Below are 17,498 nucleotides of genomic sequence, written 5' to 3'. Positions count from 1 at the left end.
GCCAGACTCATGAAGAAAAAAGGCAGAAGACTCAAATCAACAGAATTAGAAACAAAAAAGGAGAAGTAACAACTGACACTGCAGAAATACAAAGGATCATGAGAGGTTACTACAAACAAATATATGCCAACAAAATGTACAACCTGTAAGAAATGGACAAACTTTTAGAAAAGCACAACCTTCCGAGACTGAACCAGGAAGAAATAGAAAATATAAAGAGACCAATCACAAGTACTGAAATTGAGACTGTGATTAAAAATCTTCCAAAAAACAAAAGCCCAGGACCATATGGCTTCACAGGTGAACTCTATCACACATTTAGAGAAGAGCTAACACCTATCCTTCTCAAACTCTTCCAAAATATAGCAGAGGGAGGAACATTCCCAAACTCATTCTACGAGGCGACCATCACCACGAATCCAAAACCAGAAAAAGATATCACACAAAAAGAAAACTACAGGCTGATATCACTGATGAATATAGATGCAAAAATCCTCAACAAAATCTAGCAAACAGAATCCAACAGCACATTAAAAGGATCATACACCACGATCAACTGGGCTTTATCCCAGGAATGCAAGGATTCTTCAATATACTCAAATCAATCAATGTGATACACCAGATTAACAAATTGAAGGATAAAAACCATATGATCATCTGAATAGATGCAGAAAATGCTTTTGAAAAAATTCAGCACCCATTTATGATAAAAAAACAACAACTCTGAACAAAGTAGTCGTAGAGGGAAACTACCTCAATATAATAAAGGCCATATATGACAAACCCACAGCCAACATCATTCTCAATGGTGAAAAACTGAAACCATTTCCATTAAGATCAGGAACAAGACAAGGAACAAGCCACTCCCGCTGCTATTATTCAACATAGTTTTGGAAGTTTTAGCCAATCAGAGAAGAAAAAGAAATAAAAGGAATCCAAATCATAAAAGAAGAAATAAAACTGTCACTGTTCGCAGATGACATGATACTATACATAGAGAATCCTAAAGATGCTACCAGAAAACTACTAGAGCTAATCAATGAATTTGGTATAGTAGCAGGATACAGAATTTATGCACAGAAATCTCTTGCATTCCTATACACTAATGACGAAAAATCTGAAAGAGAAATTAAGGAAACACTTCCATTTACCATTGCAACAAAAATAATAAAATACCTAGGAATAAACCTACCCACGGAGACAAAAGACCTGTATGCAGAAAACTATAAGACACTGATGAGAGAAATTAAAGATGATACAAACAGATGGAGAGATATACCATGTTCTTGGATTGGAAGAATCAACATTGTGAAAATGACTATACTACCCAAAGCAATCTACAGATTCAATGTAATCCCTATCAAACTACCACTGGCATTTTTCACAGAAATAGAACCAAAAATTTCACAATTTGTATGGAAACACAAAAGACCCCAAATAACCAAAGCAATGTTGAGAATGAAAAACGGAGCTGGAGGAATCAGGCTCCCTGACTTCAGACTATACTACAAAGCTACAGTAATCAAGACAGTATGGTAGTGGCACAAAAGCAGAAATATAGATCAATGGAACAGGATAGAAAGCCTAGAGATAAGGTGACCATATGTACGTGGGTTTATCTTTGATAAAGGAGGCAAGAATATACAATGGACAAAAGACAGCCTCTTCAGTAAGTGGTGCTGGGAAAACGGGACAGCTACATGTGAAAGAATGAAATTAGAACACTTCCTAACACCACATACGAAAATAAACTTGAAATGGATTAAAGACCTAAATGTAAAGCCAGACACTACAAAACTCTTAGAGGAAAACGTAGGCAGAACACTCTATGACATAAATCACAGCAAGGTCCTTTTTGACCCACCTCCTAGAGAAATGGAAATAAAAACAAAAATAAACAAATGGGACCTAATGAAACTTAAAAGATTTTGCACAGCAAAGGAAACCATAAACAAGACCAAAAGACAACCCTCAGAATGGGAGAAAATATTTGCAAACAAAGCAACTGACAAAGGATTAATCTCCAAAATATACAAACAGCTCATGCAGCTCAATATCAAAAAAACAAGCAACCCAATCCAAAAATGGGCAGAAGACCTAAATAGACATTTCTCCAGAGAAGATATACACATTGCCAACAAACACATGAAAGAATGCTCAACATCATTAATCATTACAGAAATGATTACATCACACTGGTCAGAATGGCCATTATCAAAAAATCTAGAAACAATAAATGCTGGAGAGGGTGTGGAGAAATGGGAACCCTCTTGCACTGTTGGTGGGAATGTAAATTGATACAGCCACTATGGAGAACAGTATGGAGGTTCCTTAAAAAACTAAAAACAGAACTACCATATGACCCAGCAATCCCACTACTGGGCATATACCCTGAGAAAACCATAATTCGAAAAGAGACATGTACCACAATGTTCACTGCAGCTCTATTTACAATATCCAGGACATGGAAGCAACCTAAGTGTCCACTGACAGATGAATGGATAAGGAAGATGTGGCACATATATACAATGGAATATTACTCAGCCATAAAAAGAAACAAAACTTGAGTTATTTGTAGTGAGGTGGATGGACCTAGAGTCTGTCATACAGAGTGAAGTAAGTCAGAAAGGGAAAAGCAAATACGGTATGCTAACACATATATATGGACTCTAAAAAAAAAGAAAAAAAATGGTTCTGGTGAACGTAGGGGCAGGACAGGAATAAAGAAGCAGATGTAGAGGATGGAGTTGAGGATACAGGGAGGGGGAAGGGTAAGCTGGGACGAGGTGAGAGCGTGGCATGGACTTATATACACTACCAAATGTAAAACAGATAGCTAGTGGGAAGCAGCTGCATGGTACAGGGAGATCAGCTCGGTGCTCTGCGACCACCTAGAGGGGTGGGAGGGAGATGCAAGAGGGAGGGTATATGAGGATATACATATGCACATAGCTGATTCACTTTGTTTTACAGCAGAAACCGGCACAACATTGTAAAGCAATAATACCCCAATAAAGATGTTTAAAAAAAAAAAGACATATATTACAAGTTTGCCCGTTAAATAAAGAGAAAGATAAGAATCACCATTATTATCTAAAACTACTGTGAAAGTGTTAATAAACACAACTAGGTAAAGGTTATATAAATACTGAAAAGTAGTAAAAATTATCATTACTTACAGATACGCTTTTCACTCAGTCTGCAGTTATCCAATAGTGAATGCTAGGTACTTCTCACAGATTAACTTAGCTCATATAGTTCAAGTCTCACTCCTTTTACTTTGGGTTGTAGGTCTAGCTGTTTTTATCTCCTGACTCTTGCTGACTTGCTTGTCTCTGGTAACAATATTAGTTGATGCAACCCTGTTTTCCTGATATTTGGTTACCTCTGCTCCGGCTCAAAGGTCAGAACTGTTTTAGGCTTTATCCTAGCAACACTTTCTTTGAATCCCAATGTTCATTTTCAACTAAAAATCCAAATTGGACCATTTTGAAATGAAGAGGTTTTAAAATAGAATAAATTTATGTTTATGTTTTGATATTTTAAATCTTAGGATTTCATTCTTTATGAGAATACACACACACAGTGATAGACACACACACAAGTGACAATTACTTTATGCATATAAAAAATAAGGTTTACTTGTCCTGGAAGTTATTCTGTTCCACTCAAATATTTCAGAGACATGGTTTTTCAGAAGAATTGAACACTCTGCTAATCTTGACTCCATGGCCATGGCCGCATCATATACTCGCGGGACATTTCCCCATAGATGTGTATAAATTGAAGTAAATGAACTATCTTCTTTTATTTTCTTCAGAGTACATAACAATTTATCATTATCCCCAAAATGGATTTCCTTTGGCCAGTGATCCTGCAAAAAATGTGAGCCAATACAACTTAAATCATTTTTTAAAATGAATTTAAATAGAAGAGTTCAAAAATCAATGAGCTGAAATTGAGGCTTTATTCTATAGCATCATTTTTTATTAAATGCATTTTTTTAACTTGTGAAAAAAAACATGAAGTTTCAGATGCTTTACAAAACCTTTTTATCATTTGAAAATAAGTTGCTTACTTGACTGATGACCCCATCATCCTTGAACACTTTAGCATCTATTTTCTAAAAACAAACCATCAAAATAAGGAAATTGACATTGTTACATTGTTCCTATCTAATTCTCTGAGTTTACTCAAGTTTCATCAGCTAAATCAATAATGTTCTTTATAGCAAAAGGCTCTAGTTCAGTATCACACATTGTGTTTAAGCATCATGTTTTAAGTCCCCTTCAGTCTACAACAGTTCCTCAGTCTATGTAATTAAAACCACAAGTTCATACTGATAACTCTAATTCCAGTTCCAAACATTCTAGTTTTCTTTCCATATTATGATTACCATCTCCAACAGTGAAAAACCTAGCAGCCATTATCTTAAATATATGTACTTATTTGATCCATCTTTTCAGGTAGCCAATCTCTCCTATCCATTGCCAGACTATTCACTATGTGGATGCCCCTCTCATCCTGCTTAGGCTCTGATTTCTCATACCAGGCCATAGCCTACCTCCACATTTCCTGAACTACCTCCCCACCCGAGGCCACATGTGAATACCATCCTCACCCCCTTGGACCCCGACACCTGTGGTATCACATGGATACCTTCCCCCATGGTGGCTGAGTTCAGAAAGGCTGCTCTGGTTGACCAAAGAACATTCCCCTCCCCCCTGCCAATGTGGATGCTGCCTTGTTTTGGCCGCCAAATGGCCTTAGGACTACATTGTTCAGGAAGGGAAGGAGAACAAGGAAAGGGAAGAAAAGAAAGGGAAATGAAGGGAAGGAAAGGAACATTCATATTTGCAAATCTAAGTTTATCTTTTAATAAAAGTGTTTAATACCAAAACAAAGAAATATAGATGACACAAAGGTTTGTGAATAAGAAAATGCTTTCTGGAATAGTAGGAACTTTCACAGGATGAAACTCTTTAAGAGGAATTTGGGTAAGATATTCTAAGAATTTAGCTTAAATGGGAATAAATCTGAAGTCTGCAGATCAGAAATTTTAAACCTGCATTGGTCTATTCTACTACCATTTTTCTTCCTTTAAAAGCTTCCTAAACCCACTGTATTCTCTAATGATAACAGGTACCTGAATAATACCCAGCTTTTAATGCTGGAGAAGTTTCCCAGCAGGATCTAGGTGCCCCTGCCATTTTGGAAAAAGAGAATATTACTTAGATACATAAGTGCCCTCTCCCAAATCCTATAAACATACATCTTAAACAAAACACATAACCACCTGGGGAAGTTTTCCAGCATTAAAATCTGGATGTGTCAAAAATACAAAGATCTCAGAAAAATAAGATATGATCACAAGATATACTCCCTGGAGACAAACATCGTCAAATTAGAATGACAGCCAGATTTGAAAACATAGTCCTTACGTTATGGGTCCTCACTTGCTATCGTTATGGACATTGGGAAAGTGGGGAGAGGCTAAAATGGAAATGAATTTGGGAAAAGTGGGGAGAGGCTAAAATGGAAATGAATTTGAACAGATTTTACAATATGCACAAAGGTTTATGAAAAGGTAGCCTTTATGCCAGACTTGAGATATCACAATTCTTGTCCAAGACACTGAATTACAGTATGAGGTGAATAAAGTATCTTGAAATTCTACCAGCCTGATTAGATAGTGATTTCCCTACTTTAAAAAGTGAGATATATGTGATTAATCTATAAATGATAAAATTAGGATGCTTATCCTTTTCAGTGCTCATCTCTTTCTTTTAATTTTCTAAAATGACTATCATAGTCATAATCAGAAAAAAAACATATTGGTAATTTTGAAACGTAAAAAATTACATCTAAGGAGGTAGATAGATCAGAGTGGCACATAAAGTCTTTATAGCTTTAACATTATATAATTTTAGAATGTATTTTTTAAAGGACTGTTTCTAAAAGTAATTTCAAAAGCCTACTGTAATTCTAATCAAACTCTCAACAATTTCTTTTTAAATTGACAAAGTAATTCTATAAGCAATCAAAAAGAATTGTTATTTTTTCCTAAAAGAAGAGGACTGATATGTGCCCCAGTCACATATCAAAGTCCCAAAATAACAGGATATTCTACTCACCAAGTTTTGAAGCTTTAAGAATTCTTCAATGTTCTTTGGAGGTTCTTGCATTTTCTAATGAAATAAAATCAATATTGTTCATTAACATAAATTCAGATTGTTTATATGATGCTTACACCTAATTTATTTCAGTACATTATGATACTGGACTTAATTTATAATTTTCAGAGCTGTAAGATATTGTTAAATATTCACTTTTGTAAAGTCCTTGCACTTTGAAAAGGGACAGAGATCAATGTTTAAATTCTGAGCCTCCAAAACAAATTCTGTAAAAGGCCTCACTCTCATACACTGCTCCTGGAGAAAAGCTCCATATGAATCCTGCTGAATATCCTCATTTCCAATTCCAACAAAAGTTCCAAGATATTTTGGGCTATCTTGGATGGTGTCTACAATAAATTCAGAGCCAGTAATATAATAACATTCTCCTCTTACTGATGAAATATTTTAAAAGGCACAGTAGTGACCTGGTGAAAATAATTTAAATCTTTGAATGTTTCAGCGTAGGAAGTAATAATCCCATTTTTGTTAGTAGTTTCTTTGTAAGTTGAAAATGTATTCTTTCATTACACAAATTAATTTAATCAAGACATCTTGCTATTCCTTGCCTTAGAGACTGTGTGCACATTCGTCCTTCTGCTTGGAAGGCTCCTCTGCCCCAAACCCTCTCCCTCCAATTCATTCTTGGCCTATTTAACTCTTATTTCAAATATCAAATTAAAAGTTGCTTTCTCTAGGAAGCCCTGCTTGGTCCCCCAAAAGATTCTTTACGGTAACAACAGCAGATTTGTATCTCTATGAGGACAAAAACTGTAGTGTAATCACTGCTAAAGTGTCAAAATTTCATGTAGTGACTGGCCAATGGTCAGTGCATAATTAAGTACTGTGATGTGCATAACACGTCTGAAAAGATTGTATTATAGTTTACTAGAACATATTTCACATCAATAGATAAAATGATCAAGATTACAAATCACAAGACCATGTTTTGCAAAAATAACTACACATTTGAGGTTTAATACAATATTTCACTGTCTTAATACTGTTTAAAATATGTGATGAACATAAGTAAATATATAACAGATAATACAATAATAAAATAAAGGGCATATGTGACAGTCATTATAAAAAACAAGTGTACAGAAGCAAAGATGCACAGAGCTGTCAAGAAATTTTATGGAAAATACGGGCTCTAGGCCTAGCCAAATTGAGAAGAATAAGAAATAAGAGATGGTGTACACAGAATTCTGAGAGACAAAAAAAACGTTCACAGTATAGTCTTCAGGGATAGTGAGTATAGCAATTTCACTAGAAGAAAGCTATCAGTATATTTTGAAATGCACAGAATACAAAGGAGCCGATTTAAAACAATTTAAATGTTACCTTTTTTCCCCTTTGTAATGGCCGTCAAACCACTTCTAGTACAAAGCCCTAAAAATACCCACATTTCAACTAAAGGGAATTAGAAAAAGGAATTGAAGGAGTGAAACTTGCATAGGAAAGTTTCAGATAATTTCAATATACAATCCCAGAGTTCTATAGGGGGGAAGTTAAAAGGAGATGAGGCATAAATTAAACAGACTTATGACCTTGGTAGGATGTAGAAGGATGCAAAAACACCGATGCTTCCATGGTAACAATATGAAAATCCCAGACCAAATAAAAATCTTACTTTTCTATGGGGTTAGTGAAAAGTGGTGGATGCCAGTAAGCAGGACTACATAATTTGTGACAATTCAGAGTCCCTTGTTCAAAAAACAAGAATTTTAAGATGTTAACATCAGACTATTAAACCTAGTATAGGGTCCTTCTAATTAGTAGGTCCTATGCAACTGCACAGCTTGCAAACCCATGAAGCTGCCCTCCCTGTAAGCCTTGATGACCTGAAATCCAGAGAGGAACATCTCCTTTATAAGTGAGCATAAAGCTGTGACAGCTTCCTTACCCAACAGTGAGCTCTGTGCATACACTGAGGGAAGAGTTGGCCTGCCATGGGGCAGTAACTTCAAAGAGATGAAGAGAAATCAGCTGGGCCTCAAGAGTCAGCATGAGCTGGGGAATTAACCAGAGTCTGAAAGATACACAAATGAAACAATAAATGACTCAACCAAACAATCCTTTCTCTGGCCCCCAAGTCTTACTTCTGAGTTTTGTTAGAAAAGCAGAAGAGGAGGGGCTGGAAAGATACAGAACTTATGTAAGCCAACACATTCTTATAGTACTTGGGTTCCAGAAGCCCAGGCAGAATTGAGTACAAAGGTGAACCAATAATATCTAAAACTTCATTCCACACCTGTACCAACTCAACATTGACAAGATATAACAGGTGGCTGTGAAGAGGGAGGTTGGAATTTGGGTTAGTCACAAGTTAACTCAATCTAATTAAAGCTGCAGCCAACCCTAAAGCCCAACTCAAATCTAGGAGTATTCAAAAAAAAGAAAAAAAAAAATCAGCCTCTCACTTGAAGTACTAAGGAGAGAAAAAAGCCTTGCACTCTCAAAACTAAAACTAAAACTTCAGCCTCCACAATTTTTTCCACATGTCTAATACACAATATAATTTCAAGACATACAAAGAAGGAAAATGGGATCCATAATCAAAAGAAAATGCAGTCAATACAAACCAATTCACTGAGAATCCAGTGATTGTAATTAGCATCAAGGACTTAAAAACAGCTATTACAAATACATTAAAGATTTTAAAATATAGGTTGGATTATAGTGCATGAAGACATGGAGTATTTAAAGAGAAATAGAAATTCTAAAAAAAAGCGAATGGGATTTCTAGAACCATGCAAATACGAAACATAAGAAAACTGTCTATATTAATATCAAAGTAGACTGTAAGACAAGGTGTATTACCAGATATAAATAAGGTTATTTCACACTGATAAAACGTCACTTCATTAAGAAGTCATACCAATGTCAAATGCATTTGCATCTAATAAGAGAGCTTGAAAAGAAAGAGCAGAAGTTGATAAAAACTAAAAGGAAATATAGGTGTTGGGCTGCACCTCACAGGCCTGTAAGCCTTGTAATTGCTCAGTTGCAAGACTGAAGAAAGAACCTGAAAAGAGCGACAGAGACATCAGTAGTTTAATAGATAGGAAATTACAAGTCCAAAGGCCTGGAGCCACATCTCACCTCCTGCGGCACACAAGACACAGCAATAATCTTTGCTACTCCGGAAAAGGAGGCTACTATTTATAGGGGCAATTAACATCAGGTTGGCTCATCAGTTATCGGGGAAACCGGCAGAGGCGTGTCCTTCACAGCCCCTCCGGTTAATGAGGGCAGATGTTTCTCTTTGATAAATTAGCAGGTGGAGCTGTTTTGGTCTAAGGATTAGAATAATTGGCTGGGGAAGGGGCTGGTCGAGCAGGGGATATATAAAGAGGAAGAGAGGACCATCTTGAGGGGCCTGATCATATAACAGGCAAAAGATTTTAAAATCTCTTTCAGTAACACACAAATCAGTAAGGAGATAAAAGATCTGAACAACATTATCAAGGAACTTAACCTAATTGATATTTATAGAACAACTATACCCGACAACTGTAGAATATACACAAACTTTTTAAAAAATTTATTTATTTTACTTATTTTTGGCTGTGTTGGGACTTTGTTGCTGCGTGTGGGATTTCTCTTACTTGCAATGAGCAGGGGCTACTCTTCCTTGCGGTGTTCGGCCTTCTCATTGCGGTGGATTCTCTTGTTGCCGAGCGTGGGCTCTAGGGCACACGGGCTTCAGTAGCTGCAGCACGTGGGCTCAGTAGTTGTGGCACGTGGGCTTAGTTGCTCCGTGGCATGTAGGATCTTCCCGGACCAGGGCTCGATATCATGTCCCCTGCATTGGCAGGCGGATTCTTTTTTTTTTTTTTTAACATCTTTATTGGAGTATAATAGCTATACAATGGTGTGTTAGTTTCTGCTTTATAACAAAGTGAATCTGTTATACATATATCCCAATATCTCTTCCCTCTTGCATCCCCCTCCCTCCCACCCTCCCTATCCCACCCCTCTAGGTGGTCACAAACCACCGAGCTGATCTCCCTGTACTATACGGCTGCTTCCCACTAGCTATCTATTTTACATTTGGTAGTGTATATTTGTCCATGCCACTCTCTCACTTTGTCACAGCTTACCCTTCCCCCTCCCCATATCCTCAAGTCCATTCTTTAGTAAGTCTGCGTCTTTATTCCCATCTTGCCCCTAGGTTCTTCATGACTTTTTTTTTTTTTAGATTCCATACATATGTGTTAGCATATGGTATTTGTTTTTTTCTTTCTAACTTACTTCACTCTTATGACAGACTCTAGGTCCATCAACCTCACTACAAATAACTCAATTTCATTTCCTTTTATGGCTGAGTAATATTCCATTGTATATATGTGCCACATCTTCTTTATCCATTCACCTGTTGATGGACCCTTAGGTTGCTTCCATGTCCTAGCTATTGTAAATAGAGCTGCAATGAACATTGTGGTACATGACTCTTTTTGAATTATGGTTTTCTCAGGGTATATGCCCAGTAGTGGGATTGCTGGATCATATGGTAGTTCTATTTTTAGTTTTTTAAGGAACCTCCATACTGTTCTCCATAGTGGCTGTATCAATTTACATTCCCACCAACAGTGCAAGAGGGTTCCCTTTTCTCCATACCCTCTCCAGCATTTATTGTTTGTAGATTTTTTGATGATGGCCATTGTGACTGGTGTGAGGTGATACCTCACTGTAGTTTTGATATACATTTCTCTAATGATTAGTGATGTTGAGCATCCTTTCATGTGTTTGTTGGCAATCTGTATATCTTCTTTGGAGAAATGTCTATTTAGGTCTTCTGCCCATTTTTGGATTGGCTTTTTTTGTTTCTGTGCTATTGAGCTACACGAGCTGCTTGTAAATTTTGGAGATTAATCCTTTGTCAGTTGCTTTGTTTGCAAATATTTTCTCCCATTCTGAGGGCTGTCTTTTGGTCTCGTTTATGGTTTCCTTTGCTGTGCAAAAGCTTTTAAGTTTCATTAGGTACCATTTGTTTATTTTTGTTTTTATTTCCATTTCTCTAGGAGGTGGGTCAAAAAGGATCTTGCTGTGATATATGTCATAGAGTGTTCTGCCTATGTTTTCCTCTAAGAGTTTGATAGCGTCTGTCCTTACATTTAGGTCTTTAATCCATTTTGAGTTTACTTTTGTGTATGGTGTTAGGGAGTGTTCTAATTTCATTCTTTTACATGTAGCTGTCCAGTTTCCCTTTATTGAAAAGGCTGTGTTTTCTCCACTGTATATTCTTGTGGCAGACGAATTCTTAACCACTGTGCCACCAGGGAAGTCCCACAATCTTTTAAAGTGATGGAACATGGAACTTTCACCAAGATGGACCTATGCTGTACCATAAGACAAGTCTCAAAAATTTCAAATAATTGAAATCATTCAGAGTGTGTTCTTTGACCACAATAGAAAATAGTAACAAAAACATATTTAGGAAATCCTTGAATATTAAATAATCCATTTCTAGCTCAAAGAGGAAATAATAGGAAAAATTAGAAAGTTTTCTAACTGAATGATAATGAAAGATAATGAAAACATAATCTATTAAAATTTGTGGGATGCACCTAAGTCTATGCTTAGAAGAAAACACAGTACTTAGGAAGCTAAAAAAACTGAGAAGAACTAAAAAATAAGTAGAAAAAGGAATAAAAAAGATATGAGCGGAAGTCAATGAAATAAAAATACAAAACCAATAGAGAACTCAACAAACTGAAATCTGGTCTTTTAAGAGATAAAAAAAAATCATACCTTAATAGATTGAAGTTAATAAAATGAAAAAATATAAATGATCAATACCAGGAACGATGAAGGGGATGTCATTAGGGAATGTGCACACATTAAATGACTAAATGGCACATAATTTAAAACTTATGTCAATGAATTTGACAACCTAAATGAAATGGACAAATCCTTAAAAAAAATTACCAAAATTGAAAGAAGATGATATAGTAACTTTCAAAAATAGAGGAGGGAATACTTCCTAAATCATTTTATAAAGTCAGAATAACTTTGATAATAGAATCTTACAAGATTACAAAAAAAGATTATAGACCAAATGTCCCTCAAGAACATAGATACAAAAATCTTTAACAAATTACTACCAACTTGAGGCCAGTCAGATATAAAAAGAATATATCATGCTCACATGTAGTTTACCCCAGGAATTCCAAAATCAGTTATAATAATTTTACATTGTCTTTAATGTATCATCAGTGTTGAGTGGGATTCAAAGCTATGAGATTTGTGGTCATCTTTAATGTCTGAATTTTAAAATTCTATGTAATTGATTGTTTAAAACTTATTTTTATTCATAATAATAACTTTTAAGACATATTATTCTAAAGATTCATAGAAGACTTGAGCATAAATATTTTACATTTAGGTATTTTAAATTCAAACCTAGTATTTTCAAAACACAATTCATGATCATTGCTTGAAACGCAAGTCCTTACTCAGTAAATCTTGTTCTTTTTTTTAATTATAAAGGTTTCACAATCATCCAGATTTGAAGTCTGAATTATCTTAGACTCTTCCTTCTCCTTCCTTATCTCCTATATCCATTTTATCACAATTCCTTTAAAAAATACCTTTAATTATGCCTTCATTTACAGTTCCAATATTAATATAATAGTTATAACTATGGCTTGTTTTTTCCAAGTCATATGTGCAACTAATTTGTGTTTCTTAATCTTTTTGTTAAAGTAAAAAACACATACAGTAAACTGCACAGCTCTTAAGTGTATGGATTGATAATTTTTTTTTTTACAAATCTATACACCCCTATAACCAATGTACAAATCAAGATACAGAACATTGCTAGTAACCCAGAGTAACGTCTTACTCCTTTCCAGTCATTTGCCTCCCCAATATAAAGAGTATTCTACTTCTACCTCTCTAGATAAGTTTTGTCTATTTTTGAACTTCAGTTGAATGGAATAATCAATATGTACACTTTCTACCTTCCTTCACTTGACACTGTGTCTGTAAGATTCATCCATGTTGTTTCAACATATAGTAGTAATGTTTTCTCTTTGTTGTGTAATATTCTATTGTATAACATATACCAAAATTTATCCATTCTACTTTTGATGGACATTTGAGTCCTTTTCTCTTTGTGTAAACTATGTTGTATATTATTATATCAAGATAATAAGAAATCTTTTTTAATCTCTTTTGGTATACTTGATATAGAACTGGGAGTGGGATTGCTGGGTTGGCTTTAGTAGATATTGTCAAGTAGTTTTCCAAAGTGATTGTCCCTATTTTCACTCTGAACAGAAGTGTATGAATGTGCCAGTAATTCCACATTCTTACTAAAGAATGTAGTATTCTTTAGTACTACTGTATATTTAGTATTGTCAATACTTTTAAATGTAGCAATTCTGGTGGGCATGTAGTTGTATCTTGTGATTTTAATTTGCATTTCCTTGATGAAAAATGATGCTGATCAACTGCTTGTTGGCAATCTGGATATATTCTTTTGTGAAGCAAATATTCAAGTCTTCTGATAAATTTTTATTTGGGAGTTGGTATTTTTACTGATTTTATTGATATTGATGGCATTCTTATTAATTTTTTATTGTTATGATGTAGAGCTTTTGTCAGATAAGACAAAATAGTGTGCACCATTTTAATGCTTTTTATTATGATGCATTAATTTTAGTAAAGACAATTATTTATGCATTTTTATCTTATCTAAGAAATTTTTAACCTACCCCAAAGTAAAAAGATGGTCTTTTATTTTACCTTCTAAATGTTATACTTCTTTACTTTCACATTTAAGTCTATGATCTACCTTGAATTGATTTTTGTGTATTAGGTGAGGTAATAAATTGAGGGGTTTTTTTTTCCACGTGAATTTCCAGTTGATCCAGAACCAATAACTTTACTCTCAGAGGAGAGTGGCAGGATATATTTAAAGCGATGAAAGGGAAAAACCTACAACCAAGATTACTCTACAGAGCAAGGATCTCATTCAGATTCAACGGAGAAATTTAAACCTTTATAGACAAGTAAAAACTAACAGAACTCAGCACCACCAAACCAGCTGAACAACAAATGCTAAAGGAACTTCTCTAGGCAAGAAACTCAAGAGAAGGAAAAGACCTACATAACAAACCCAAAACAATTAAGAAAATGGTAATAGAAACATACATATCAATAACTACCTTAAATGTAAATGGATTAAATGCTCCAACCAAAAGACATACACTGGCTGAATGGATACAAAAACAAGACCCGTATATATGCTGTTTACAAGAGATGCACTTCAGACCTAGGGACACATACAGACTGAAAATGAGGGGATGGAAAAAGATATTCCCATGCAAATGAAGTCAAAAGAAAGTTGGAGTAGAAATTCTCATATCAGAAAAAATAGACTTTAAAATAACAACTATTACAAGAGACAAAGAAGGACACTACATAATGATCAAGGGATCAATCCAAGAAGAAGATATAACAATTGTAAATATTTATGCACCCAAGATAGGAGCACCTCAATACATAAGGCAACTGCTAACAGCCATATAAGAGGAAATCGACAGTAACACAATCATAGTAAGGGATTTTAACACCCCACTTTCACCAGTGGAAAAATCATCCAAAATGAAAGTAAATAAGGAAACAGAAGCTTTAAATGATACATTAAACAAGATGGACTTAATTGATATTTATAGGACATTCCATCCAAAAACAACAGAATACACTTTCTTCTCAAGTGCTCATGGAACATTCTCCAGGATAGATCATATCTTGAGTCACAATTCAAGCCTTGGTAAATTTAAGAAAATTGAAATCATATCAAGTATCTTTTCTGACCACAACGCTATGAGACTAGGTTATCAACTAGAGGAAAAAATCTGTAAAAAATACAAACATATGGAGGCTGAACAACATGCTCCTAAATAACCAAGAAATCACTGAAGAAATCAAAGAGGAAATGAAAATATACCTAGAAACAAATGACAGTGGAAACACGATGACCCAAAACCTATGGGATGCAGCAAAAGCAGTTCTAAGAGGGAAGTTTTTAGCAATACAATCCTATATAAAGAAACAAGAAACATCTCAAATAAACAACCTAACCTTACACCTAAAGCAATTAGAGATAGAAGAACAAAAAAAGCCTAAAGTTAGCAGAAGGAAAGAAATAATGAAGATCAGATCAGAAATAAATCAAAAAGAAATGAAGGAAAACAATAGCAAAGATCAATAAAACTAAAACTGGTGCTTTGAGAAGATAAACAAGATTAATAAACCATTAGCCAGACTCATCAAGAGAAAAAGGGAGAAGACTCAAATAAATAGAATTAGAAATGAAAAAGAAGAATTAACAACTGACACTGGAGAAATACAAAGGATCATGACAGATTACTACAAGCAACTATATGCCAATAAAATGGACAACCTGGAAGAAGTGGACAAATTCTTAGAAAAGCACAACCTTCTGAGACTGACCAGGAAGAAATAGAAAATATAAACAGACTAATCACAATAACTGAAATTGAAACTGTGATTAAAAATCTTCCAATAAACAAAGTCCAAGATCTGATGGCTTCACAGGTGAATTCTAACATTTAGAGAAGAGCTAACACCTATCCTTCTCAAACTCTTCCAAAATATAGCAGAGGGAGGAACATTCCCAAAGTCATTCGACAAGGCCATCACCCCAAATCCAAAACCAGACAAAGATGTCCCCCAAAAAGAAAACTACAGGCCAGTATCACTGATGAGCATAGATGCAAAACTTCTCAACAAAATACTAGCAAACAGAATCCAACAGCACATTAAAAGGATCATACACCATGATCAAGTGGGGTTTATCCCTGGAATGCAAGGATTCTTCAATATATGCAGATCAATCAATGTGATACTCCATATTAACAAACTGAAGAAGAAAAACCATATGATCATCTCAATAGATGCAGAAAAAGCTTTTGACAAAATTCAACACCCATTTATGATAAAAACCCTACAGAAAGCAGGCATAGAGGGAACTTACCTCAACATAATAAAGGCCATATATGACAAACCCACAGTCAACATCATTCTCAATGGTGAAAAACTGAAGCCATCTCCTCTAAGATCAGGAACAAGACAAGGCTGTCCACTCTCACCGGTGTTATTCAACATAGTTTTGGAAGTTTTTGCTACAGAGATCAGAGAAGAAAAGGAAATAAAAGGAATCCAAATTGGAAAATAAGTAAAGCTGTCACTGTTTGCTGATGACATAATACTATACATAGAGAATCCTAAAGATGCTACCAGAAAACTACTAGAGCTAGTCAATGAATTTGGTAACGTAGCAGGATACAAAATTAATGCACAGGAATCTCTGGCATTCCTATACACTAATGATGAAAAATCTGAAAGAGAAATTAAGGAAACACTTTCATTTACCATTGCAACAAAAAGAATAAAATACCTAGGTATAAACCAACCTAAGGAGACAAAAGACCTGTATAAACCGACCTAAGGAGACAAAAGGCAAAAGACAAAAGACACAGATGAAAGACTTTAAAGATGATACAAACAGATGGAGAGGTATACCATGTTCTTGGATTGGAAGAATCAATATTGTGAAAATGACTGTACAGAGCAATCTACCCAAAGCAATCTACAGATTCAATGCAATCCCTATTAAACTACCAATGGCATTTTTCACAGCACTAGAACGTAAAATTTCACAATTTGTATGGAAACACAAAAGACCCCAAATAGCCAAAGCAATCCTGAGAAAGAAAAATGGAGCTCGAGGAATCAGGCTCCCTGACTTCAGACTATACTACAAACCTACAGTAATCAAGACAGTATGGTACTGGCACAAAAACAGAAATATAGACGAATGGAATAGGATAGAAAGCCCAGAGTTAAACCCACGCACATATAGTCACCTTATTTTTGACAAAGGAGGCAAGAACATACAATGGAGAAAAGAGAGCCTCTTCAATAAGTGGTGCTGGGGAAATTGGACAGCTACATGTGAAAGAATGAAATTAGAACACTCCCTAACACCATACACAAAAATAAACTCAAAATGGATTAAAGACCTAAGTGTAAGGACAGACACTATAAAAGTCTTAGAGGAAAACATAGGCAGAACACTCTATGACATACATCACAGCAAGATCCTTTTTGACCCACCTCCCAGAGAAATGGAAATAAAAACAAAAATAAACAAATGGGACCTAATGAAACTTAAAAGATTTTGCACAGCAAAGGAAACCATAAACAAGACCAAAAGACAACCCTCAGAATGGGAGAAAATATTTGCAAACAAAGCAACTGACAAAGGATTAATCTCCAAAATATACA

General features: G+C 35.1%; 1 protein-coding gene across 1 annotated transcript in view; it reads right to left on the bottom strand.

Moving 5' to 3' along the window:
• The window catches only part of FAM227B (family with sequence similarity 227 member B), a gene marked incomplete at its 3' end in the record, with an annotated part of 241,992 nt that overhangs the window by 220,594 nt on the left and 3,900 nt on the right, over window positions 1-17,498 (bottom strand). Inside the window, 2 exon segments of the mRNA XM_082620108.1 lie at window positions 3,643-3,874; window positions 6,135-6,188. Of these exon segments, the coding sequence (XP_082476234.1) occupies window positions 3,643-3,874; window positions 6,135-6,185 (283 nt within the window). The 5' untranslated portion in view covers window positions 6,186-6,188.

The sequence above is a fragment of the Mesoplodon mirus genome (assembly GCF_964341445.2).
Source record: "Mesoplodon mirus genome assembly, chromosome: 4".
Lineage (NCBI taxonomy): Eukaryota > Metazoa > Chordata > Mammalia > Artiodactyla > Ziphiidae > Mesoplodon > Mesoplodon mirus.
Note: the sequence above shows the minus strand (reverse complement) of the source record. Positions and strands in the feature narration are given on the sequence as shown.